Source organism: Taeniopygia guttata, chromosome 6 (genome assembly GCF_048771995.1).
Source record: "Taeniopygia guttata chromosome 6, bTaeGut7.mat, whole genome shotgun sequence".
NCBI classification, from domain to species: domain Eukaryota; kingdom Metazoa; phylum Chordata; class Aves; order Passeriformes; family Estrildidae; genus Taeniopygia; species Taeniopygia guttata.
Genome location: NC_133031.1, coordinates 18,593,224 through 18,619,465, shown reverse-complemented (window position 1 = coordinate 18,619,465; position 26,242 = coordinate 18,593,224). Strand labels below are relative to the sequence as shown.

At 44.8% G+C, this 26,242-nt stretch overlaps 1 protein-coding gene across 2 annotated transcripts; it reads right to left on the bottom strand.

Annotated features, from left to right (window-relative positions):
• Positions 1 to 357: 357 nt before the first annotated feature.
• LOC100227038 (broad substrate specificity ATP-binding cassette transporter ABCG2) lies at positions 358 to 18,855 on the bottom strand. 2 transcript variants are annotated; one of them, XM_030275985.4, is made up of 16 exons: positions 18,721 to 18,855; positions 16,934 to 17,208; positions 16,316 to 16,375; positions 14,975 to 15,089; positions 12,610 to 12,762; positions 11,737 to 11,894; positions 10,514 to 10,665; positions 9,196 to 9,312; positions 8,088 to 8,353; positions 7,451 to 7,533; positions 6,992 to 7,081; positions 5,433 to 5,557; positions 4,925 to 5,079; positions 3,394 to 3,483; positions 2,126 to 2,238; positions 358 to 1,246 (listed from the first exon to the last, which is right to left on the bottom strand). In XM_030275985.4, the coding sequence occupies exons 2-16, from the start codon at positions 17,206 to 17,208 to the stop codon at positions 1,099 to 1,101; spliced, it is 2,100 nt and encodes a 699-aa protein (XP_030131845.4). In that variant the 5' UTR covers positions 18,721 to 18,855; the 3' UTR covers positions 358 to 1,098. The 2 variants fall into 2 exon arrangements, 1 of the variants encoding a protein (XP_030131845.4); XR_012056705.1 differs by lacking the exon at positions 5,433 to 5,557 and having other exon boundaries at positions 1,161 to 1,246.
• Between the last annotated feature and the right edge of the window lie 7,387 nt (positions 18,856 to 26,242).

Genomic DNA, 26,242 nt, shown 5'->3' with positions numbered 1-26,242 from the left:
TCCCACCGCTCATTGCCGGAGCAGCGGCGGGACTCGCGCACCGCACGCCCGGGTCAGGGGCTGCCAGCCCGACCCTCACAGGCAAACTCTTCAGTCCTGTGTGTGAGGAGGTTTTCCTTTGCCTTAGCTGATCCGCTTACATCTGCAGGTCTTAATGCGATTTTAAAGCATCTCTTCTGCTGCTGATGAGGTGGCCAGGAGACAAGTAGCAGCACGATGATCCGTCCTGTGGTACATGTTGTTGTAGTTGCCACAGCCGTAGCTACATAGGTTTTTTTCAGTCCACAGTGTAAGTAACACTATATACAGATAGTGCAGCTAAAAACTGAGTCTGATGTTTAAAACTTCTACCAGTAGTAAGTATAGAAATTTTTATTTAGAAAGTAATAAAGAAAAAGGGCATTCCCTCTCCTCCTTTAAGGTAGTAAATATATTTCTCGCTGTTCATGGAGGTGGGGGGGGGGGGGTTGGTTTCCTTTTTTTCTGCAGTACAACAGTACATATTTCTCTTCTTAGGTGAGATGTTTAACACCACTGCTATTTAGTTTTTAATGATGCTAAAGTTGTTTCTGGAAGTAGCTTCCACTGAGATGCTACTACAAGTACAGCTGTTCTTTTCTGGTAATGAGAGCTTGGTCTCTGTACTGACTTCAAACTCAAATGCATCTCCAACATATTGTGAATGGTCTCTGTCTCTCCTCAGATGTGACAGGCACTAACAAGGGGCAACATATCATTGCATAAATGCCACCATCATCTTCCACCCTTTGTGATGGAGAAACTCACATGTTCAATGGAATATTTTGTGTATAAGCTGGCCACATAATAGTAATGGTTTACAATATAGAGTTTGATATGTACCTAAGGAATTATGAGAATGGTATTTTCTTAGGAAAAAATCACTTACACAGCGTACATTAATGCATTTCTTCTAAAAACCCACAATCCTGTGGAGATCATGCTCCAGAAACAGGAGAACAGGCTTCCCATCTGAAGTCCAGTAAAGTCAGCTGAAACATTTTGGCACTCTCCAGTAGGCCCTAACAAGCTTTGCAGTTTTGACACTTGAGAAGCTGCAGGGCAAGGCAACATAGGAGTCTATGTGAACTTCCTCATAAACCGGAGTTTTGCATAGGCAATGGTAAGGAAGATAACAGTCATGCAGAAGAGAGCCACTATGTTTTCCCACATTGCCCAGCTGGTAGGGGCAATTCCTTGGCTGCACAGGTATGCTTCACCAGAACACCTGCAGAAAAGCATAGGGCACAAGTTCATATTACTATGTGGCATGTATCTTCAGGTAAGTACTTTTATTCCTGCTTCACGAAGATCCTGCTACCCTCAACTCTGCAAAACAGGTGATAGAAATAGGGAACCCATCACCAAATAAAACTCAAGGGATAAATCTAGGTCTCTAGTTCTCAAAATTTTTCAGTAGCAACCTAATTGTTCTTTATAGATAACTGGCAATTTATGAGGAAACCTCAGAACCATCTTAAACCATGGTAAATACAGAAGCATTAGCTTCCCCTCAACAATCACTGGAAGTTCAAAAGCTGTGCAAACAGTACTCTAGCACTGTTCCCTGCAAAATATTCAGCTTGTTATCTTTCTAGTACATATTACTAAATAGTTGCACTGCTAAAGCTTAAGGTATCAATAGCCAAGGGTATTTCAAATGGGGCAAAATGGAGCACTGCAAGAGAGATACTTTGGCTCTCTCTGTATCTGCAGAGAGGTTAGTATGAAAAAGTTCTGTGGGGGAGGCATGTTTTTGATCAGAGGTCTACTGCTTTCCAGCAACTCTGTAGCTGTCCACACACTGCATTTCCATTGTTGAGGACCCTGGATTTGTTTAAGGAAACTGATCAATCAGGGCTAGGTTATCAAATACAAGACTTAATTTAGCTCATCTGCCTATTTTTACAAGTAAATTTTCATCCCTACTTCACTCTTGGGTAATTGTGGAGTTTTACTGTATAATCCTAAAATACATCACTTTGGGACATGTTGAGACTGGCTTGTAAGTGGTTATTCTGTGAATAGTATAAAAATTTGACACTGTCAGACTTCCCTTTATGCGAGTCATCACGATTCAGGCTCAGAACCACCATGAGTTACTTACACTTCTTCTGAAATATTGGGGGGACAACTGCCTGCATCTCCCACTGACACTGTAGCATTTGGATTCTTCTCACCACAGAAGTAGAGATCTCTGTACTCATTCACCTGAAGAGCCTAGGGATAGAGGAAGACACAAGATTTTTGCAGAGTTCATGGTTTGGGCTGTTAAAACTGAAACTCTTCAAAGGAACTTGATTATTAGAATACACATACCACCATTCTTGGAATCACATGTTCGTGTTCCTTTTTATTTTCAAATAAAACTGCCTTTCTTAGCAATTGCTCCAAGTTCTGCATGCAGAATGGTTTGACGTCCCAGGCCTTGGCTTCAAAGTTACTTAGCCATGGGTTTCTGTCTTACCAGCTACAAGTTCCTATTCATCCACATTCACCCAGACCAATCTACTGGTCCAGAACATCATGTGGCTGCATGCAGATACTCCAGCATCACCACACTGAAGGCATGGCAAAGTCAGCCAAAGCAAGAGGTGAAAGGTTCCCCAGCACTGGCATCCTGCACTCTCTGCTATCTCACAGGACACTTCCACACTGAGTAACACTGATAAAACATCCCTCACTGATACCCAAACAATGAGGTCTCACATATCTCCCACCCTGCACCAGCTCCAGCATTCATTTCAGCCACTGTTACTTGAAGTAGGACACCATTCCTTCCAAAGAGGCTTGACAAGGATGCAAACAGAAGATGGAAACACAACTCCCACCTGTGACCTGCTCTATTTACTGTGTTTCAAACAGCTGCACCCTTAGATTTCTGGTACCCCAGTTCCTTACTATTCATAAAACTCAAATTTAATTTCAGAGAAAGCCATGCTGAAAACTGAGACAGTCATGCACTATAGTAAATCCTTTAACCAGTTGGAAAGTCACTGGCCCCAGACTGGCCACCCATACAGTAGTGTCTGGAGAAGCTGTACAATATTTGATTTTATTCTAAACCACAGGGATCAACTATTCAGCTAGGAATTAGTGCCTGACTGGACAGCTTGCTCTGCTGCTGTCCAAGCAGCACTAATTCTGTAGCACAAAGTATTTGTTCAGTCCCTGAGACTTCCAGCTCTCACACAGAGTTCTAAATTTCGCTTCCTATTTGAGGCTGGCTGGTTTATTCTTTTTTTTTTTTTTACCACGTTCATGCAACAAAACAAACCAAATCTGGCTTTTAAGAGAACTTCATACTTTATACTTTCCAGGAAGCAGCAGTGTGGCTACATTACTCAGAGGAGACCAATGCTACTTTCTACTCACAGTGAGGCCATATCGGGGGATGCTGAAGTACTTGAGCCAGTTCAGCCAGCCCATTACTGAAGGGAGATTCACTAAGAGGCCAGAAAAGATCTGAAATAGAACAGAGGAGATTAATGAGTCACAAACTCTGTTTACTGCAAATAATACCATTCCTGCACAGATGCAGCAGAGGTACACTGGGATTGATGGACCTACTACTGCTGTCATCCCTGTACCCACAGACATGAGTTGGAGCCTTGCAGCACTCCCACACCACTGGCCCAACAGCACACCTGAGTACTTCAGCTGAACTGCTTGCAAAGAGGTCAGAAAGATTTTCTACACACCCACATGTGAGCTAAGAAGCATGATCACAACTTCTTATTCAGGAGGATTGTCTTATGGTAGAGCTAGGCAGAGGCTAAAGAAGATGAGAGAAATGAGAAAAAGATGAGAGAGTGGAGAGACGAGAAAGTAGAGAATCAAAAAGGAAAAAAATGGGGAGCCTTATGAGCTGATATTATTTCAGTCTTCACCTCTGTCCTACATCTTTTATCCATCCTTTCTCTCATCTGGAAAAGGATTTACTTTTACTTCTTATCACAAGTGGTCTTCATAGCTAAACATGACACTTCAGCGTCTGCTTCATCACAAGTGATTTTGCGGTTACCCCACTGACTTCCAGGACATGCATGTGTCACTCCTTATACACTGTGACTTAAGTCAATGTACATCAGTTGCCCTTCACTACACATGCACACTTCTCACCCACAGTGAGCAGCTGAAGCAGTGCTCTGTCACTTAGTGCAAAAGCAGCTTAAATTGCAAATCGAAGAATAAGGGATGTACAGTGGCTCAGAGTATGTACACAGACAGTGACCAGGAATCATCTAACAAGAAATATATAACTTGGTAGGTTTCAGAGTCAAGACATTTCATCACCAGCATCACCTCTTTGAAAAAGAACTCACAGTTCTCATCTCTGAGTACTCAAAATTCCTTTCCCTCTCTCTTGTTCTCTTCCTTAAAAAATCCTTGGGGAAGAGTACTGAAGTAATTTCTTGAACCCCACAGTAATATTGAATTACAAAAAAAAAAAAAGGGTTTGTGCCTTTTTGTGCCACTTGGGCAGCAAAAATTAATGCAAAAAATCAACAGATTTTTTACATTAAAGTTTATTTCAAGGCTTTTTCCTTTTAAATGATCTAGTTGATCACTTAGATTTCTAATACTGGAAGAGCAAGATTTATTAAAATCAATCTTTGTAAGGACAATTTAATAAAAAAATAGCAACACGTGTTTAGGGCATACTGTTTGGAAAGCTCTGGTGGCATTACAACTACTGAACTGTACCCAACCCTTAGACTACAAGTGGCAGAAGTAGTCTTTGACTACAGTGACAATAAAATCACTAGCATGGGGCTGACATGCCACTGGACTATGGATATCTTAGCCTGCCTAGGGTAAGCTCAACCCCATCCTCTCAGCTGGTCTCAGCTCTTCCTTCCCTTCCTTCCCTTCCAAAGGAGCACACACCCCCTGATATACTTACAAGCATCAGGACAAAACAAATGGTGATGAGCAGATTGGCCACAGCCACCACATCCATCCCAGCACTGATAGCCAGGGACATGGCTGTGGCAGTGTAGGACACCAGCATCAGGGTCAGCATGAAGAAGAAGAATCGCCCTGCAACAGCTTGGTATCCTGTCAAAAAGCAGAAAGGCAAGAGTCCGCTAACAACCACATTATGAATTAGACAGGTACCCTTGGATTCCTATACAAGACAGGAAAATCAGGAAGAAAGACCAAGTCTGGAGTTGGCAGGAACTATGCATGCTTCAAAGGCCCAAAGAGCATTACCAAAAGACGTCGTCAGGCAGGTCCCTGTGTTAGTTTGCTGGTGTCTCTGCCCCTGCCCCAGAGTCCTCCGAAGTTATGATGCCAAGCACTTAAATCAGCTGAAGGTTCAAGCTGCAGTATGTTACAGATACAGGAATCTGGCTAAGTCAGAAATGTGTTGGAAGACAACAGGTTCAATGACAGCATCAATTCTTTACCAATCATCCAGTAAGTGATGCATGAGAATATGATGGCTGGAGTAGTTCTCATGGGCAGCAGATCTCCTATCATCAAGGCCAGGAAGTAGGCAGACACACGGTAATATCCACTGGTGTACTGATGGCTGCGAGGACAGGAAGGAGGGGAGTTGCACAGGTTTAGAGGTTCTCTAGGAAGCAGGCTCAGAGTGTTGTGTTTGATTGATCCTGCTTTGTTTTCTGCTTTCTACCACTGATTCTTCTCTATGCAAATTGCTTATATTCTCTGTGCGATCACTGACACTCTATGAAGTAAGGGCTGACTTGTCTCTCAGACCCTGCAGTCAAACAGCCCACCAAGGAAAGTGAATGAAACACTGTGTGACTGCTAGGTAAAATATCATAAAGAACCTCCCAAGTCTCTTTTCAAAGAAAAGTATCCTTAATACAAGAGCATGGGGAAGCATTATACCTCTATAAACTGGAGGAGCATTTCATCCAGTGCTAACTCATACAGCTGCTTCCAGGGAAGAAAGAATGATACCCAACAATGGGAAAACACCTTTGGGACATCAACTCACATCCAGTTCAGGGCAATTAAATGTCATTATGATTGTTTTGCTGCTTAATGGAGCTCAAGAAAAGATGCTTTAACAGGTGAGGTGCCTAAATCCCCATTGAAACAGCTGGTAAATTACACTGGCAAGCAGGGCAGACCAGCAGGAAATGGCAGTGTCAGGGAATTTCACTCCTGAGCAGCTGTTAGGGACAATATCAAGCTGCTCTGAGCAGCCTGTGGGTGGACATGTGCATTCCAGGCATAAATCTCCAGTTTCCGTTTTACTGCATAGGATCTGTCTCTTGCTCTTCTATTGCATGAACTGGAGGCACCTCCAAACTACACTTTCAACATATATGCATGTATACATGTGTGTATACTGCATTTACATTAATTTACATATGTATACACACATACAAAAACATACACATATATGTGTATACATATAAATATAATTATAAATATATGATACATAAATAATATTATAATTAAATAACTATCTTTAATTATATATTAATCACTTATAACAACAATGTAATAATCAAGCACATCCCTCTAAGCACAGAGAAGACCTTGATTATTACAAGCTCTTGTAAGGCAGACAGCAGCCCCCTTCATCTGCGCATCCCTTGCAAAGTTTTTCCAGGAACTCTCCCGTCATTTTTGCACAGTCTTGTCACTTTAGGACCATTGCAAGACTGTGTGTCAGCCCTTGTGAGAAAGAGTGCAGGAAGGATTCACAGTCTGCAGGATTCACAAGCAGACTTAAAACCAGCTGTTACCAAAAGTGGGTAAGAAAACCAGTAAGCTGTCACAGAGCAAGGAAGTAAAAGCATTTTCTCCTTCCCCCAGCTCTTAGCATTTCAGCTCCTTGCTCTACAGACTAACTTAGCATTACTATTCCAATCTCATGTTGCAAGGGAGTAATCAAGTCTTTGGTGGTAATAATTTTGTTCAGCGTGTAAGATACTGCCCCATCTCATTCCAGGGTATGAGACAGTCCAAGTGCCTTATTACTTACACAAATAGTTTCTTGTCTCTGATGAATAGCTCAATTGCAGAGACACTGGAAAAACATTGGTTTGTAGTGACAAAAAACAAGGATCCAACCCTAGAAGGCAGAACAGAACAGTGGAAAAGTGAGGGAACAAGCAGATCAAACACTGGCAGCCTCAGACTTCATCATACCACCAAGTCAGTGCTTTTCTCTGTCCACAGAATGGAGATATTTAATTGTGCTACTGTAAATCTTAGCTGTATCCTTTATCTTCCCTTTTACATCCCCTCTGTACATATGTGCAAGCCTGACAGAACTGTGACCCCTTTAGGACCCCTGGCAATTCCATGCTGCAGTGCACTGAGACTTGTGAACCCAACCCTCCTTTGTATTCCAAGTGGATCCCAAGGCCTTCCTTCCCTGTGCCTCAAACCTTACTGCTACAGATAGAAAAATGAGCAAAGCTTTGTCTTTTCATCCTACCGATTCTGAATGCCACTTCGGTCCAGTTTTACGCCAAAAAAGATAGCACCCACAACCAAGGCTAGAATGACAGTCACTGCGATCTGGAAGTGGAAAGAAGAAAGGTAAAAGGAAATGCTTCAGGTAAGTAAAAAAATTAGGAACTAACATTATTAAGTCATATGCAGGGCTTAAGATTCACACCTGCCTAACGCCTTGCTCTTGTGAGGCAACGTATACCTGTGACACACACAATTAAAATCCTTATGACAGTTTTTCAGATTTTATCCTCTTCACTTTTCCACTTCCTTCTTTGGCTAGGAGAGTTTAGTAGAAACATGCTTATAGAATAACAGATTTTAAATTTTAAAGTGAGGCACAAAATCATTATCACCCTAGAAGATCCCTATGTGACCCAGAGAATGGAGCACTTTCCCCCAACCCTAATCTTCAGTGCAGTAGTTCTTATGCGAAACTAAACTGGAGATTTTTTCCAAAGGCCACAAAGGTAGCTGAGCATCTTACTCCACTTACATGGCAGTGGAACAGGACTTTTCTGTTTCCCTAACTGCCTTTGAAAACACGTTCTGTCCTACAAACTCCAGATTATGGGACTCAGAGCAGCAAGAGTCTGAGACTTTTAGGAATTGTTACCTACTTGTGCAATAGAGGCCTGTGGGTTCCTGATGAGATTTTTCAGGGAACGCTTGGACACCCAGTAGAGCTGAGTGAAAAATCCATTTGCATAGGTGATCTCATGTTCCTGCTTGGACAGTCTCTGCTTGCTTCCTCGTCCAAGCTCCACTTTCCCCAGTGCTTCCTTTGTGCTCTGATACAGGCTCGAGCTGAGATATTTCTGGTGCAGCACATCTACCACGCTGCTATCCACATTGTCTTCTGTCACTCCATTTTCACTGCTCACTTCTGAGTGAGAGAAAAAAAAAGATATGGCTTGTGATTCCCTATGAACTTGACCTTCAGATATGGCCCATCAATAAGCTCAGCAATTCTGGAGGCTGAAGAAAAAGGCAGAAATGCCCAGAGAGTTTGAGTTGTTCAGGCCTTAGTCCTGAGTTTAAGAGGCTAGCTGGCATGAGAGGTTTTTCCTACATTTTTAATCAAACCTAGCTAATCTGCCCATTCTTTCTGGCACAAATGGTCATATTCTTGTAACATGGCACCAGAAAACTTTTGTTTCATTGAATTTGGGAAAAATCAATGTTTGCTCTGATTCACATCACTGAAGTGATGTGAACTGCTGTGTAACTGCTTTACAAAATCTGTTCCCTTATAGTCCTTCAGTCAATGATGTGTTACATGATCCCCAAGCAAGTATTTCCAAACATTTTACTCACTATATCGGTAGAGAATTCGTTCTCTAACAGTTCAAATCACTTTCACTCTCCTGTAAATCCAACACTCCTTAGCCTATCTACCTAGTCTTCTCTGCAGCAGTCTCTTATGTGACTTAAAACTTGTCAGATGCCTCTTGAGACTAAGGAGTTCTAGTTTTTCCAGTCTTTCCCTCACAGGCTTTTTTTTTTTTTTTTTTTAATTTTTGGTATTTGTCATTGCTCTCCTATACTACTGAATTGAAAAAAAAAAAAAATCCATTTAAAAATATTTCTGATCTCTTTAAAGAAGCCCAAAACAAAGTATATCTATTAGTACGAACAATGAAAAGATAATGAAATGCCCTTAGACTCAAGGAAACCCAGAGAATAAAAGCTTGCCATCACCACATGCAATTTCCCTCCACAATTTACCTTTTCCTGTGTCCACAGGTCTGTGATCTTCCTTGCTTGCTGCCACAGCAGTTGAATCACCATTTATGACATCAAGGAAGAAGTCAGCTGGATTATTGAAGGGTTCACATTCATATCCTTAAAAAAACCCAAAAAACAGAACAAACCAAACCAAAATCACACATGCAACATGTTTGCATTGCACAGAGCACACCTCTGAAGGTCAAGTCTAATACTGTTTCCCTTTTCCATAACCCTGTTACCAGAAAACTTCACTTCTTTTTGTAAGTGTTACTTTACAGCAGTAGATGGACAGGATTTAGGAGTTGGTGAATTCGGGGTATCTAAAGACCTTCAAAGCTGCTTATTCACTGATTTCAGGTGAGGAGGAATCTCTAACTTGCTTCTACCACAGCTCAATATGGACAACTCTTGCCTCCTTCCCAGTGCTGTTCAGCACACTACACTCTGAAAGACACACAGTTCCTCAGTAGAGGTTCCTGGATGTCTTGTTCTACAGCCTCAGATATTTCTTCCAGAGGCTCAACTCTTGTTGGTGTTTCCTCAGTCACAAGGATGAGGAAGGGCTGTCCAAGAGCAGCTTCTTATAATACAGCTGTAAGTATGGGACAAGGAGGAAATTAAAAACAAACAAACCCAAAGACACTGCTACACCTTCCCTGAGAGAAAGGAAGTGGGCTACTAAGAGGAGAAGCAGAAGTACTGATTGATTAAAGCACCTCCATTAAAGCCAGGGAAAGCTTACAATCTAATGTGTCTATGGCTGCATCTAAAGATTGGAAGTTCACTCCACATTCTCTGTTCATTATCATCAGACACCCTCACCCTGCTTACTTGAAGAGAGGGCAGCCATCCAACAGTGCAACAATTAACCCACCCTAGTTCTGTCCTCTTGGTTGCCCACCTGCATTCAGTCTAGAGCATATTTTTGGATCAATCAGTACCGATTGCTGCCAATCTGCAGGCTGTGGTTCAAAAACCACTGGATCTGTCATCGAAGCCTGGTAGAACTACAAGCATTATCTGGTCTGTTAGACACCATGCATAAACACATCCAGGTAATTCTTGGATATGTTTTTGTCCTCATGCAAGATAAAACAAAGGCAAGAGAGAGCCATACTCTCTTGTCTGAAAATTTATATATTTCTCATTCTGTCTTTTTTTCGGTTCTAACATAACACTGCTTAGCCTGTATGTGTGTAGTCTCTAACATCCTAGAGATAGAAAAGCATGGGCCTGTTATCCCATGCTAGGGTAAGAATCTAAACCGATTTAATTCATGAGCCAGTTGCTTTTTCTCTTGGCATGGAAGACTTACCAACAGAACTGAAGTACTCCAGGGCGTGTTTCGCAGGACCATGGTACAGCACCTTGCCCGAAGCCAGTAATGTCAGACTGTCAAACAGCTTGAATATGGAATAACGGGGCTGATGGATGGAAAATATGATGGTTCTCCCTCTTCTTGAGAGCCTGACATAGAAACAAAACATCTCTTAAGTACACCACACTTTGGATTTCAGGAAGGCAAACCCCAAGCATCAAAATCCAAGACAAATATTTGGCAACTTCTCAGGGTCTTGACCCAGAAAAACCTTCTCTCCCTTCGCTGTCACTGTATCAGAAGCTGCCTGCAAGACAGCACCCATCATTACAGGAGACCATCGCTGCAGCCCAGGTAGAGAAAGTATGCTATTGTATGTAGCTAGCAAAGCCTGAGACCACAGCTGTGTATAAACCCTCCTTATGTGTTTTTTATACCAGATGTCAAACTGGCTAACTGGAACAGTCCTACTGGGCTCAATGGCAGTACCAGGTGGTAGTTATCAGGCTGTGAAAGTCTGGCCAGCTGAGATTTCTCTTAGCTCTTCTGCTGAAGATTTACTCTAAAAAAAATTCAAACCAAGTTTTCCTTCAAGTTTGTCAGATGCTTTTTCAAGTGCTTTAGCACTGATGCCCAGTAAGGACCCTTGATGATTAAAGACCTGTATCCACAAACCCCAGACCAAATCAACTCCCAAAAGCAAACCCAGACAACATGCCACAAACTCAGGAGCAGGATTAGAAAGTCATTCTCATTAAATAAGCCTTTTTCGTCTTCCTTGTACATAACTTTGTTCTAATTGTCAGAAGACACCTCATCTCCAAAACAAAGGACACTCGGGGTAAATTTGCAGGTGAAGTTATTACCTAAGTTCAAGACTGTTGTTGGGTAATAGACTCAGATGGAAGGCCAAGAAATTATGATTACAAGGCCTGACCTTCCAGTCCACACTTTGTTGTGGCAAAGGGAAGCTGTCCAAGCTACATCTGCTTTTTGGGCTCCAATCCAATGCTTGCTGTGGAAAGATTCCCATAAGCTTAAAAAGGCTTTGGAAGAGACCCAAACAAAAAATTTACCACTACTTCTGATTATATTTGTCTAGTTTTTTATGGTTTTGTTTTTTTAAAGGAACACTAGAAGAACTCAGTCATAAGAACATTCCTTTTTTTTACTAATGAGTTCATTACCAAATTGCAACATACTGAAGAACTGACTCTTACTTCTTCAGAAGGATGAGGACTGCATTGGCTGTGCTGGCATCAAGGCCAGTTGTTGGTTCATCCAGAAAAAGGACTGGTGGCTCTGTGATGAGCTCCATCCCAATGTTGGTTCTCTTCCGTTCCCCTCCAGACACTCCCCGGATCAATTCAGTTCCTACCTGCATGCAGAAGAAATCAGATATTTGCAACAAGACCCAGTCAGTACATGCTCTGGAGTTGTGGGCTTTCCAGCTTTCCACACCTAGCAGCCATTTTCACTTTCAGAGTCCCTTTAATGAACTTTAGGTCCAACAGCAGGTGAGTTTGACTCAGTGTGAGGGACTATGTAGCAGTATGCTAAGCCTGATTTTCAGAGGTACCAGGTGCCTTAGACTTCAGGGAACAAGGATGACACTGACAAGGGAAAGACAGAGTAAGGCCACAGCATTCAGAGCAGGCATTGGTATGCAGAGATACCTTTTTTTGATAGCTTACCTGTTAATACAAGCTCCACACAGAACTTTCCCATTAAAGACCAGTTTTCCATCCCTCAGAGCTTTCAGAAATGAGAAAACAATTTTCTTGTCTTGTTCCACAAAGCCAGGAAGTGACTGAACAACTTTCTAATATGCAATGACTAAGCGACTCTTTCCCTTCTGAATTTATACAACATGCTGGACACGATCCAAAATCATCCCCTTTTAGTAGCAAATACAAATATCTCTCTCCAGGCTCCCTCCTGAACTGGAGACTGATTTCTTGCATGCAATATGGTTTAGTCAGGCTCCTGTCGGGCTTCCTGTAACTGCACTACATACACCATACTGCCCATAGACAAGAGGTTCAATTTCCAGATGCAGCAGGATTTCTGAGAAGGGTGTTCTTCCTGCTCACCTTAGCATCAGCCACTTTGCTTAATCCCAGCTCATTGATTATCTGGGTGACTCGCTCTTCCTTCTCTTTAATGCTGATGGAGCTGGGGAGTCGCAGCGCAGCAGAGAATTGCAGGTTCTCCCTCACCGTCATCGTGCCCATAACAACATCATCCTGCAAGTACAAATGGGCAGTTGGAAAAACTCCTCAGCTGCTGAGTGGGCACAGAAGTCCTTTAATGGCAGTTACTGGATAAGCTGTTTGCATACCACAGTGGAACCCAGACTGAAAGACAACTCCTACTTCAAATTTTACATGACATGAAATTTAAAGGCCTTCAGTAGCAGTCAAGGGAAGACTGCAGCTCTGCAGGCTCCACAGCTCACACCAAGCACGCCCTCAGCCTGGTTTCAGGCTGAGTAGTTCAAGTGCAGACAGTGCTGCTGTGTACTGCATGTGCATTTTTCTTACTAACCAAAGTGAGGCAGAGCAGGTAGTGATTTTGTAGAGTTAAATTTCTGTCAGTCCAGCTGGAGCCAAAGGACATTGCTAGTGCTCAGTGTTCAAGCTAGAGACACTCACGGAACCCCCCTGGTCAGCTCAGCCCTGTTCCCAGTTACAAGCCATACCTCATTGTGGTGCAGAGCACCCGCTGAGTTTAGCTGCCAACAAAGAGCTTTCCCCAGCTCCTCACTGGCAGCAGATTCTCAGACAAGCAAGTGCATTGCACCAAGATGGTCCTACATGTCTCAGCTATGTACAACTCTTGGACCTAAGACCTTATTCTAAGGGTTACAAAAGCTTCAACAGTCATGTGCACTTTGAGGGAGAATCAAATCTATCCAGCTGACAGACCTGGGCAGCCTACAGCAACCTGCAACAACCATGAGCCAAATAAGAGACTTGTCATCAGGTCCATTCAGAGCTCCATCACCCCCATTTTGGTATTTGTACCAATTCCATATCCTACCATATGATGAGAAAAGGGCTGCAACACTGGGTAGCTGCTAAGAAATATGCCTGTTCCATCAGCCATCTATGGAAGATATCTCCTAAGCTGCAGGGCAGCAGATTCTTGCCTGCTTTGGGACTCTGCCCACGTCAGATGTAGTGCATCACTAGTACACGATATACCAGTCAGCCATGTTTGGCACTGGAGTTAACAGAGGAAGACAGGAATCTGCTGCTTTGCTGCCAAAGATGGTTTAGGCATTTCAAGCCTTCCCTTCCCACAACCCCTCAGTCTCTGACCCCAGCCTCCCATTCTCCACTCTCAGATCCGTCAACAGAACTGCTGGGTCACTACACTGCAAACTAAACTGTTTGTAGTGTAGAATTTAAGCTTAATGCCAAACATAACCAACAATGGCATGACACCTTCACTCTCATAGCATGAATGAAGAGACCACCAGCAGTTTTAAAAGGATAACATAAGTGATCCTATAATTATGTATTTAGGACTTCAATGTTCGTAGTTTTTGGTCCATCTTTATTAATCCAGAGAATACTGCATGGGTTGGGAAGGGGGAGACACCATTTAGAATTTCACCAAGCTGCTTATCATTTTAAAGTTATGTTTGGTTGCTTAGACATTTGAGAGACAAATGTCTCAAATTGGGACCACTTGTGAGGAACTTACTGGCATTCCATCAGCCACTGAGGATTTGGGGATCTCTGACCTGCAGGATCGAGATTTAGAACCAGTCTCATCCCATGGATCCTGCAGAGCCCCCCAGCTGGCAGCTTTCAGCTGCCTGTGTCACATCTGCCTGCAGTCAGAACCCTGGATGGTTTCCAGATTTGGCTGCTCATACAACTGCCAAGAATCCCCTTCTCCCCAAGCTCCCCAGGGCTTTGAGGGTCTATTATTGGTCCAGGCCTCCACCCACTTCCACAGATTCAGCTGGCTTTTCCTGTCTCCAAGTGGAATGAACCTCTGTCACAGCCAGCTAGAATCAGAGGAAGAACAGCAGGGATCTATTTATTTCCTAGAATTATTGCCTGATAGTTTGAAGGTACTTCTGCCAGCTAGAACAGCTCCTGAGTTTAACAACAAGAGATTTTAGGTGTCATGGTTTTTTTCCTCCCTTTTTTAAAAGCACTTCAGGGCAGAGCCCAAAGGCCAAGTCACAGTAGCCCAGCAATTTGGGAATCCATGTGGCTGTAGGAAGACACACCTCTGTTCTTGACTAGCCTGGAATAACAGTTTGATCTTATTGTCTTCCATATTCCAAATTAAAACTAAAAACTGTAACAGCCTAGTTATCAAATTAGGCTCTGTAGGGATCACTGAAAATTACCTAAACTAGTAGTCATTGATGCTTCCTCATCTTATGTGGTCTTCCATCCCAAGGTCTCCCAGGCCTCCAGGAAGGCAATTACTCACCTGCACAACATATCCTGAGATGCACTTGAAATTTGGAGGTTGTGGGATGCCATCTATAAGCACTTCTCCAGACAGACCTGCTGGGTCCTTTCTGGCAGCCAGCACATCTAGGAGACTTCAGACAAACACCAGGAATTAGGTTTGGCAATAACTGCTGCTTTTACCCTTGACTGGTTAAGTACCACCAGCCAGGACTGAGTTACAGCCTGCTCACAGTGTGCTGCAAACCAGAGGGCACAGGAAGGGGCTTCCCCTACTCTGCAGGCTTTAGCTCTTTGTACACAAAGTCTGGTATACATCCAGGGTTTTCCAGCACACGGTGTGCCACAGCAGTATGGCAGTGTACAGACACTCGTAATTCAACAGTCAACCCCCTACAGACACAAACTTGGTCTGTGTATTTACAGATAACCTCAAATGCACAGAGACAAAAGCACCCTGCTGAGTTGTTGCAGGCTGCTCTCCAGCCAGGGGAGCACTAAACTAACTCCTCTTATCTCAAGGAAATTAATCCGTATTAAGAGTTAAGATTAATTCTAGAAAGTATTTTTTTAACGTATCACTGGATTCTCCTCTTCTCTGCCAATGCAGAGGCCAGCCCCTCTGCCAGATAAGTAAACTGCCCTGATAAAGTGCTGCTCTTGAAAGCATCCTAATTAGCCAGCAGTCTCCTTAGAAAAGAAGATCAATGGTCACCACAAAAACAGACCTGTGTGAACCCTGGCCATATTTCCAAGTATCTGACATTCTTAAAGTCAGAGAATGACAAAGAGCTCTCTTACCACAGGAGAGAAACAGCATTAGCATTGGATGGAAATAGTCTACATGGAATTTCTCTGTGCCTTCATCCAAACAGCTCAAGAATGTGTGCACCCCCATGAGCAGGCCACAGCCAAGTTGGGGTAAGGATCCAGAGCACCCTACAGACTGCATTACACCATATCACTGTCAGTTTTAACAGAAGGGTCTGGCCTAGCAGCTTCAAGGAAGTCTTGTTGCAGAAAGTTCAGAGGGGGTGACATCTTCCAAGTCCCAGAGAAGCTTGCACCCCATCCCCACCCCATTATCAGTCAGAACAGAGCCTATATCTGAGTTCCAGACACCCCAGTTCTGCCTGGTATCTTAACTCAGGCCACCACCAAAGAGAACTGCAGTAATACAGAGCACCAGCTGGAGCAGATGAGGGGTGTGACACAGTCACAGTGCAAGAACTTCAGCAAAGCTGACAGAGGGGCAGGAGGTCAAACTGCATCACCAGACCTCACATCTCCCCTAACCCTCAGAATCCCAAATATACTCTGAACAGCTGACTATCCATTTAAAGGAGTAGAAGGTACTCACGAAGATTTCCCACTCCCTGTTGGTCCCAGGATAGCATTCAGTCCTGGTTTCATAATGCCACTGAAAGAAGGAAAAAGTTGTTAAGAAATAAGGACATTTACAAGGACCATCCATATGCAGATTTTAGTAGATGTGAGATGTCAACAAAATACTATTGAAAGAAAAACCTCAGATATTAAAAACTTCTTAAATCTGAAATCTATAAGCATTTTTCCTTTCTATCCCAGACTGCTAGTCAGAACAGAATCAGAACTGGATATAAAAAGCAATCTACGTAAGACAGAAATTAAGTGTCGTCCCTGCTCAGCAGGGTCTTGAAAAGAAGCAACAATTGTTCCCTGTTGCTCATTTCCTCTGACTGCACCTTGAACCATAGTTAAGGGAACTCTCAGATCTTCTAGCAGAAGAGTTCACACGAGTTTGGTCCTAAACTGCTTCAGCTATATCCCAGCTATTTTGCCTGAAAGCAAATCAAAGTGCTTACATGAACTGCTGACTGGCAGGAGGGCAGTCATTTCTGCACCAGCACAGCTGGATCTGGAAGGTGACACGAGGTCACTGGTTCACAGCAGTAGATTAATTCCTACCCTCTAGTATTTCATTTAAGCAAACACTTACTTAACGTTATGAAGGATCTTCTTTTCCACGATTTTCCGTTTACAAAGGAATCCACTGGACTGCTTAACGGAGTACTGGATGTTATGGAAACTCACAACGGAGCCACGAGGAGATCGGAGGGACTCTTGTGTTGGAACAGAACGCTGGAAATTGCCTGCTCCTTCCTCTTCTCCAACAGAAATAATGCTGTGATCAAATGTGTCTGACATCATATTCTTGTTACACAGGCCAAGCTCCACTGCGTGGAGGTCACTGTTGTTTTGAGCAGTTCCCATCTGTTGAGACGAAGAACACAGAAACACACAGGGAAGGAGACATGTGAACAAAGATTTTTCCAGAGAATGTCTTGGAAGAGCAAGTTCATGCACACCACACCAATTGGTACACATGCCAAGTTTCCAAAAGGATGAACATCCGCACTGGAAGACATCCAGTAGTCAGTCCCCAAAGGCACGGGAACCCACAGATTTAGAACTAACCTTTAAGGACAGTAAGTATGTTCTTGAAGTAAATAACGCTTGCTCAAAGGGCATCTAATGAGACCTAAACAAGCCTACCTGTGATGGTCACCATCTTTGGCAACACAGTCAGTGCTACCAATGGAAGCTGTTACCACTTGAAGAGACTTAAGCTCACCTTCTTCAGTCATAACATGCTTATCCCCCCTACTCCCCAACAAAGCCAGCAGAGAAAGCCTATTAAAAAAATCCATATAAAGAACCGCAGCAAGAAAAATGTTTGGGTTTAAGAAAATGAAGTCCAGCCACGTGCACCTTGTCTGCTGCACAAGTCTGTTTCAGAGATATCAATGTGATTAAAGTAACAATTATGCATGCTAAAAATGACTGGGGAAAGCCAAGGTGCTCATCAGGTTAAAGGAGCAAGAAGATCTGTCCACAAACACATCCATTGCTAGCTCCTCAAACATTGTGTGAATGTAGAAGTATCTCACCAACTACCCCTTTCCCACCATCTGCACTTCTTTCCTCACAAGACTGAGAGGGTGATAACTAGTAAGACCACCACTACAGTAGTAGGAGATTTCTCACGGAGAGATGGTCACCCTATTAGGAAACTGGGGGTACAAAAGCCAGGTTTAAAGAAACGGGAATTGTCCTTTCCTCTCTGCCTCTTCCTATCACTGAAAGCTCAACAAGTTGCATAAGTTTTTCCCTGTATAAATAAAATAAAAATCAGGGGCAAAGGAAGTGTTGTTTAATTTGAACCCATACTAAACTCTAAGGCTAGTACCCCTGGGAAAGACTACACAGGATGGGAAACTACATAGGATACGCTGGTTACATCAGCAAGAGATGGCTTATACACTTGAAAGGTTGCACAACAGATGATGAGAAAAAAAAAAACAAAAAAAACAAGAGGATGATAGTGACACTAAGGACAAAGACCTTGTTAGACTTTTGAACCTTTTTATTGTACCTGTCCAGGCTAGGTTCTGTTGTTTAGTTCACCATACACCTTTTATGCAGGTTTTTGTAAAGCTACCAATTAGCACTGGCAAGGGGGTGTGTGCACGGACGGCTGAGGACGAGCAAAGCCTGGCAGAGGCTACAGGCAGGCTCGGGCTGCAGCAGCACCTCACGGCAGTGCCCCTCTGTCTCCCACCCACGTCCCGCGGGCCGGTTTCGCCCGGAGGCACGACCGACCCGGCCGCGCTGGCTCCGCTCCGCTCTCCTCCCCCGGCCCTTGCCCGCCGCGGCGCAGCCCCGGCCCCGCCGCAGCGCTGCTCGGCCGCCCCCGCCCCGGCCCGGCCCGGCCCGCGCCGTTACCTCGCGGCTGCCGCGGCGCTCCGAGTGGCGGCGGCTCTGCCTCGGCGGTGTTTTATAAGCGGGTCCGAACGGCGGCTTACATAAAGCGGCGGCGGGGAGTGCCGGCCGTGGCACGCAAACCCCGCCGGTGGCGGGCGAAGGCGGCGGTGATGGAGCCCCGCTCCGCGGGCGGCGCGACCCCCGGGGCGGGGCCGAGCCTGAGCCCGGCCGTGCGAGGGCCGCGCTGCGGGAGCGCTGCCGGGAGCCCCCGCCGGCAGCGCCGGGCCTGGGGCGCGGCGCCGAGCAGCCCCCGACAGCCGCGGGGCCGGGGCTGCCGGCGCCCTCAGCCCGCCTTCCCGGGGCGGGGAGAGCAGCGGGCAAAGCCGCGGTGCTCGCTCCTGGGAACCCCCGGACACCGGGAGCCCCGTGGAATGCACGCAGCCCGGCTCGGGAGGGACAGCCGGGCAGCGGGAGGCAGCGCCCACGGTCCCTCCTGCCCTCCCGCCTCCTGGACAGGTCATCGCCCCCGGGGCGGGCGTCCAGTCCAGCCGGGTCAGCTGGGGCCGCTGGCCGTCCCTAGCAGCCCTTCCCTGGGTGACACTGCCACTCCGATCTCACCCTTCCGTGGCAGTGTGCTCCTTGGTGGGCCCAGAGGGGGTCAGGACAGCCTGCTGGGATGACCCTTTGTCCATCAGGTTGTCTCTCTGTGCTGCCATGTGTTCCCAGCTAGGAGAACGGGTGAAATCACGAATATTGGATTTCCTTCAGTTTGGGATAAAGCCTTCTTGTCTTCCCATTCTCAAGCACTATCTTCTTTATAAATAAGCTCTGTCTCCCCAAGGTCCTTGATATTGTGAATGGAAAAGCCCAATTTTATGGTTTATAAATAGGATTTATGGCAAAAGTCATATTAATTGCTTCTGGTTTGACTGCCCTCTGCGGCTCCGTAGAGCATTGGCTTTTTTCTAACTAGATCAATTTAAGGCTCAGCTAGGGTAAAACATACCTCTATCTATCAAATCAACAATAATAATGAAAACTCTAAAGGCTCACCTCTCCCTTTTCCAACACCTGCCTCCTCTTGGTATGTTGATACACTCCATGCCATTGATGCATTAGGCAGAAGACACCCACATCCTGTGAAGCTGCATTGCTCTGCAGGGCTGACAAGGGTCAGCAGGTGGGTTTATGGGGGTGTTGAAATAGCCCTAAAGATCTCTCAGAAGAGCAGGTTTTGCCATAGGCTTGCTGAATGCTATCTTCAGTCACTCTATGGGTCAGAAGTGGACTTGAGTTCATGTTTCTTATGAGTTTTAACTTCCTCTTTTGGGGAAAATCTGCCTACATTGAAGATTTTTGCCCTAGTGTTTCACCAAACATGCATATCTCTGTCTCCAAAAATACTTCAATCCCAAACACTCAGTACCCCTCAACAAGCTGCAGAAGCAATCTTCTCTTGTCATGTGTCTGGAACAGTGAGACAAACAGAGCCTGTGTGCTTGGGAACAAAGGTGAGCATTTTCTGAGTCATGAACTTGCTACTCCACATAGTGCCTGCACAGTGGTGCAGGAGAACAGCTCACTCAAGGAGCACAATTTAAAAGTTTAGGTTATTCTTGACAGCTTCGGTACATCTGCTCCTCAGACAAAGGTGGTAGGTGCCTTCATGCTGATCATTTTGGGAAACACTACTACTCCTCCCACACTTCATGGAATGGAAAATCCACTTCTCTGTCCACTGTGCCTAAGCTCATCCCAATGACAAAGAAATAAACAGAGACCCCAGATTGTGAGGAACTAAATCTGCCAAATACAGGATCTGGCTGGAGGCTCTGGCTCATTTTTCAAGCAACAGTCTTCCAGGCCTCTTAAAGGAGAGCCTATTTCATCTCCCACCCCAATTAGGAGTATTTTTCAAGTGTATCATGTTACTAATCCAGTTAATCTAGCTCATACTGTTGCTGAGGGAGGTATCTGCCAGTACAGGGATAGAAAACAGTGGCCAGGGCAGTAGTTATTTAAGGCAAATACAACGAGCCTGATGACGGCCTGATGTTACTGTACTTTTCTCTTGCTCACCACTCTGTAGGCTGGTGGTATGCCAGCACTGCTTTGTGCTCCTCATCCACTGAGGACAGTTTGCCCTGCAAACTGTCAGACTTTATTGCAGATTAAAGGATGTGGTCTTCACAGAAAGACACCAAAAGCATTAGTCCAGTGTAAAGCCCTAGAAATCACCAGCCTACAATGCCCTGGTGCATCTACTGAGTGACAGTAAACATATAATGCTACAGGTTTTGAAGTGATATGTTGTGATAGCAAGGAAAGAACAGCCTGGGTCATGTTTCAGATCTCATGCGGGTTTTAGCACAAATTTGAGATCTTTGCTTTTTATCCTTAGCTCCTGCTGCCTTGAGTCTCTGATTTGGCTGCCACTACAGGGGATGCAGAACAGGAAAGACCATGATACCATCCTGGGCATGGGGGAAGGGATCTAGCAGAACGTGAGGTTTTGAGGAGTCCTGCTGTTTCTCCACTGCTCTCTTTAGTAAGCTGCTCTCATTGACCTGAGGATCCAGGGTGTTTTTTAATCCTACCTAATGCTGAATTTCATAAAGCTCACAGAATATTTCAGGGACTTGAAGTAGCAAGAGAGTGCATAAGAAATTTGTCCAGTAGGAAATGTATGATGATTAGTACTATTGCCTTCTCTACAGAATGCAACAATAAGCAGATCCCAATGCTCCCTGTATAAAAGCAGGTCTGAGATCACTGCAGAAGATATCAGATGTGGTGCTTGAGTGATACTTTCTGGGCTCTTCTTTTCCAGAAGCTCCAGTAAACCACTCCAAAAGACACACCCTATACAGATGTGTACACATGTACTGAATCTGGTGCATCTACAAATTTACCACTCTACGCATCAAAACACTCATTGTGCTTTTTCCACCCTGATTGTTCATCATGTCGAAGCTAGTGCTGACTGGCCTCCCTTACTTGGTTAAAGTGCTGCTTGCCTTGGGGAAGTTGACTTTTGCAAGACTTGCAGATTATGTAGAAGAAATCTGACTCTGTCAAGTTTTGTTAATCATTTAGTCCATTATCTGAATTCACAGTAGCACTAAATCCTTAATTGGTTAAAGATAAGAAAGGGTTCAAGCAAACCTAAGAGTAAAAGAAATCAGTATTTAGCTAATATACTACACTGAGATATCATGGGCTTCGTTCTGACAGAAATCATGAATAATTGAACTATAGGACCAACAGAATTAAGTATTATCTGGTAAAGCAAGTAATCAGCCAAGGATGTCATAGATAAAATGCCTAGTGCATCTAAACCACCATGACAATTCTTCAGCACTTAAAAAGATGACATCATAAATGTGCTGAGATTTTTATCACTCCTAGTTGCTGCTGTTAGTAATGTGTTCAGGAGCCTGCTAAGGAGAAAGTAAGTTCCCATGTCCTCTCTAGCCAAGCAGGTCTGGGAGAGACACCAGTCATGACTGCCCCTATAGTATTCTCAAGCTTTTAGGACAAGGCCTAGGACTTCAGACCAAGAAATGCACCAAGCACTGAGGCCACAACACACAATCCCCAGCACAATTGTCTCCCACACTCAACCCAAGCTCCTGCGCAGGACTCCTTCAAGCACAGTTTGTCTTGCTATTTGTGAGTCGGGAATGGGCACTCCATCCTTCTGCTTCCCTTCTGAGGGCCTCAGTGCCTGCAGGAGGCTAACAGGATTAAAGTGTGTTTTATCTGTCCCAACTCAGCTCTGCAGAGGTCAGTTCGCTTGCCAGACATGAATGTTGACATACACATTGTTACGTAGGCATTTCACCTCCTTCTTCAGGAGCAAAGTCCAGGCTGTCCTGTGAGACATTCCTGAAAACTGTTTAACTTTTATCCACTCCCAAGGCCTGAGCTGCTGCCATTAGGATTTGTTGTGACAGCCCTGAACACATTCAGACTTTTTTTTTTGCAGTAAGTGCTGTACAGCCAGAGTTGCAGAGTTGCACCCAAGGGACCATACACAGCTCTAAGAGTGTGAGATACCATTATAGCAAACAACTTGCATTCTGGAGAAGGAGACATAGGAAAGTAGCTCTGGCCCATCCAACTCTTCCCTTCTTTTCTGCCTTCCTAGAGGCCCACCAATGCTATATGAACTTGACAAAGAACTACTGCGCCATGACACAGGACAGAGCATCACAGTAGGTGAAAGAAAAAGTGCAAAGGCTCAGAAATCTCAGTTGTCCCCTACGCTGATGCAGACTGCAGGAAAATCACATTTATAAACAAGTAAACTGAGGAAGAAAAGCAGGGAATCACCAGGTATCAAGTGTTATCAAAGATAACCCAAAACAGAAAGCCAGACTAAATGTTTGGATTTTTGTCTTGAAGATGAAGGCAGTAACAAAGAAGAGAACAAAGAGAAGAAAACACTTTGTTGCACAATTTACCTAGTAATGCCACAGGAAAAAGCAGAACACTCCTAGGCTATTATGCCAGAGTTCTTTGTACTCACCTTGCATCTGGCCTCACTGATTATATTCCATTAGGTTCCAACTCATCTCTATATTTGGCTTTTTCAGTAAAGCCACTGGCTGGAGTTTGTCTTGGTCAGGGCAGCTCAGGTTTTCTGACTGTGTTGCTCTGCTCCTCTCCAGACTAAAGTTTTCTCTCCCACATTGGAAATGGCTGTGTAAGTGGAGATGACAAGTGCACGCAAAAGGGGCAGAGGGAGCCCAGGGTCACCCAGGAGCCACTGAAGGCCAGTGAGGTGTCCTAGGCTTGGAGGTATTTCTCAGTAATCAGGAGAGGCAGCAGGAGTAGAGTCACAACAGAAATGCCAAGGTAGGTGTGAACGGAGAATAAATGAGAGTGTGGGTGTAGAACACCAGGAGTGGCAAATGTTGATGACACTGAGCTTAGCTTCTCCCCAGGACACCAGCCCATCTAGGGGTAGCTCCTCCAGGCACTCAGAGTGGGAGAGAAGGGGCAATGAGTAAATCTTAATGACTCACAGAAGAGGGACAGGACAAGAAGCTGAACGCTGCCATCTTCTAAAGCGTGTGAAAAGACACATTCATAAACAACCATGGTCACCAGGCTAAGGATGGAGGAGACATGAGAGGTCTCTAGCTGATGTTCCTTGTTCTGTGTCATGACAAGGACCCTGACCACAGCCCCTGGACATAGGTCCTCATGCCTAAATGTTGAACACTTCCTTTGGGCACATCTCTCCTTCCTCATGAGTATTTGGTAAGAGAACAGAAGCGAGTACAATCTGTTCTGTTTTACAATAAGGTCATCCTATTCTCTCCATGGTAAAGAAGGCCTCTCCTGGGCCTGAACAGAATAAAACTCTTTGAGGCAGAAGAGGCAGTATTCTCGAAAGGATTCAGAAAGCCTACCATCTCTTGCTGCTGTAACACTTCCCAATTGTGTAGGAAACTGCGAAGAAGCTCTGACCTTTTGTCTGTCCTAGAAGTCTTTGCATGTGCTTTCAAAGCCTGCTCTCTCTGTGAGCTCCACACATGTCTGAACAGCCTAGGTGGTTTGCGACCTTACAGCAATATGTCGGCAGGTATGTGTGTGCACGGATACGGAGTTTTTCTCTCTGAGCTTGCCCTTTACTATTATTTCTGATGCTTTCTGCAGAAGGGGACCCCACAGGGACTCACAGCCAATGGAAATGATCACTTGGGATGGCTTTCCAGTCCCTTCTCAGGCAGCACAAGCAAAGCCAGCTTCAAGTTCCTTTGCATCTTGCTCTGAGTGTGTTTCTTAGGTTGCTGTGCCTTCTGGCACCTAGAAGCGAGCGTACCATCAGAGTAACAACTGGTATCTTCTGGGAATGGCAGTGCAGGAAACAGCACCATCCAGAGCTGTTTGGGACATCCTGTGCTGTAGAGCCCTGTTACTGGCATGCACACAGGCACTCTTGGTAACTTGCTGTGGCATGCCTCAGCACAGCTGGCTAATTCAGGCTGGAGACCCATCGCTGAACAGCCACTGTTTTGTCAACTGAACTTTTGCACTCCTCCTTCAGCACTCCTCAGCCAGGGCTTTATCTCACCACACCCGGCGGGGCTGGCACCCTTCTGTCATCTGCCCGAGTGCCTGCACACATCCAGCATGGCTGGCTGGCAATGAGCTACACCTGGCATTTGCCAGCTCCAAAAAAGGGCCATAGGCGTTGAACTGTGCCATATCTGTCCCAAACACGGCACATTCACATTATATCCCTTAACCTCCAAGCCCGGGGATGGGAGCTGGACCTGGCACTCACTGAAATTCCTCCTGCTTTTACTGCTCTCACACTCCCAGGCTCCTTACTGTCATGTTTGGACACCTGGAATTAGGGTTCGTGTGACCAGCAAAAGGATGGCACAACATCCGGGCTTGTAATCAGCTGTATCATCATATGCTGGCTATTCCCCTCCCTTTTTCATTAGTTGCTGATAAACTCTGAATACTGGAGTTTATCAGCAATAGTTGCTGATAAACTCTAGGAACAACAGATAGCTGTTCCCTGGGCGTGGGCGTGTCTGTAAAACACACAGGGGGAGGGCAGCCTCCAGCTAACAATCTTTGGCGCTAAACACCCGACCAGTAAGCAGCAGCTCCAGGCTAATAACACTCATTAAGAACTTTTCACAAGATTGAAAAAAAATGAGCAAAACCCAAAATGAGTACAAACCCTTTTTACAATTTGTAGGGACAATTATAACCTGCCTGAGAAACAGCTTGCAACAAATACTGAAGTGTGAGGGTCTAGTATTACAAATTACCTGTTGGAATCCATGGATTCTGCCTCTGTCTTTTTTCTGTCACCACAAAGGGAATGTTTCTGTATCTCAGTTTTTCTCAGTAAAACAAATGACAGATTTGTTTCTGTCCATTGAAAACGGAAGAGAAGATACTGTAGTTGCAAAGGGTTGTGAGTAGTGCTGACTGACATCTACTGGTAAACCAAACAGGCTGATAAGGTAACAAGAAGCTTGGCTGTATTTGTGGGGCGTCAGGGGATTTTTGTTTTCCTTTTAAACATGAAAACTTAGGCTTGCTCATTAAGACTATTGGCATCATGTTCTTGGAGAGACAGAGCAAAGAGACACGACCAGGAGCTTTCCATGCTCATGGCCGCGGCCCGTTGGGGCTGTGTATTGCCAGGCGCTTGAGACTCCTCTGACATCACTGCCATGCCCTTCCCTGCACACATCCATTAACCTCTCTCTGCCTCACTTGTACTTTGAAATCATGGCTAGGACACCTCTTCCTTTCCCCTTGGCTTTGAATCAGGAGCACACAGCACCTGCCAGAGTGGGCCTCAGACTACATCCACTGCTAGTGCCAACATAAATAACAGTGATAACTGCTGATATCTCTTCAAAACACTCCATGCTTTTCCAAACATCTTCCCAAAGATTTTAACCACTTCAAGGCACAGATGGCACAGTGCAGTTTGGAAGGCTAGCCTCTACAGATTGAAGCAAAACACAGTCATGCACCCTTGTTTCGAGGAACAAATACT

Bases quoted from the DNA above. Each gene is read 5' to 3' on its own strand.
- LOC100227038 (XM_030275985.4), bottom strand. From the start codon at position 17,208: ATGGGAACTGCTCAAAACAACAGTGACCTCCACGCAGTGGAGCTTGGC. The intron at 10,666-11,736 runs GTAAGAGTCAGT...TTTCTATGTCAG, and splicing joins GTCCTCATCCTTCTGAAGAA to GCTCTCAAGAAGAGGGAGAA. The intron at 7,534-8,087 runs GTAGGTAACAAT...TTCCACTTCCAG, and splicing joins CACAGGCCTCTATTGCACAA to ATCGCAGTGACTGTCATTCT.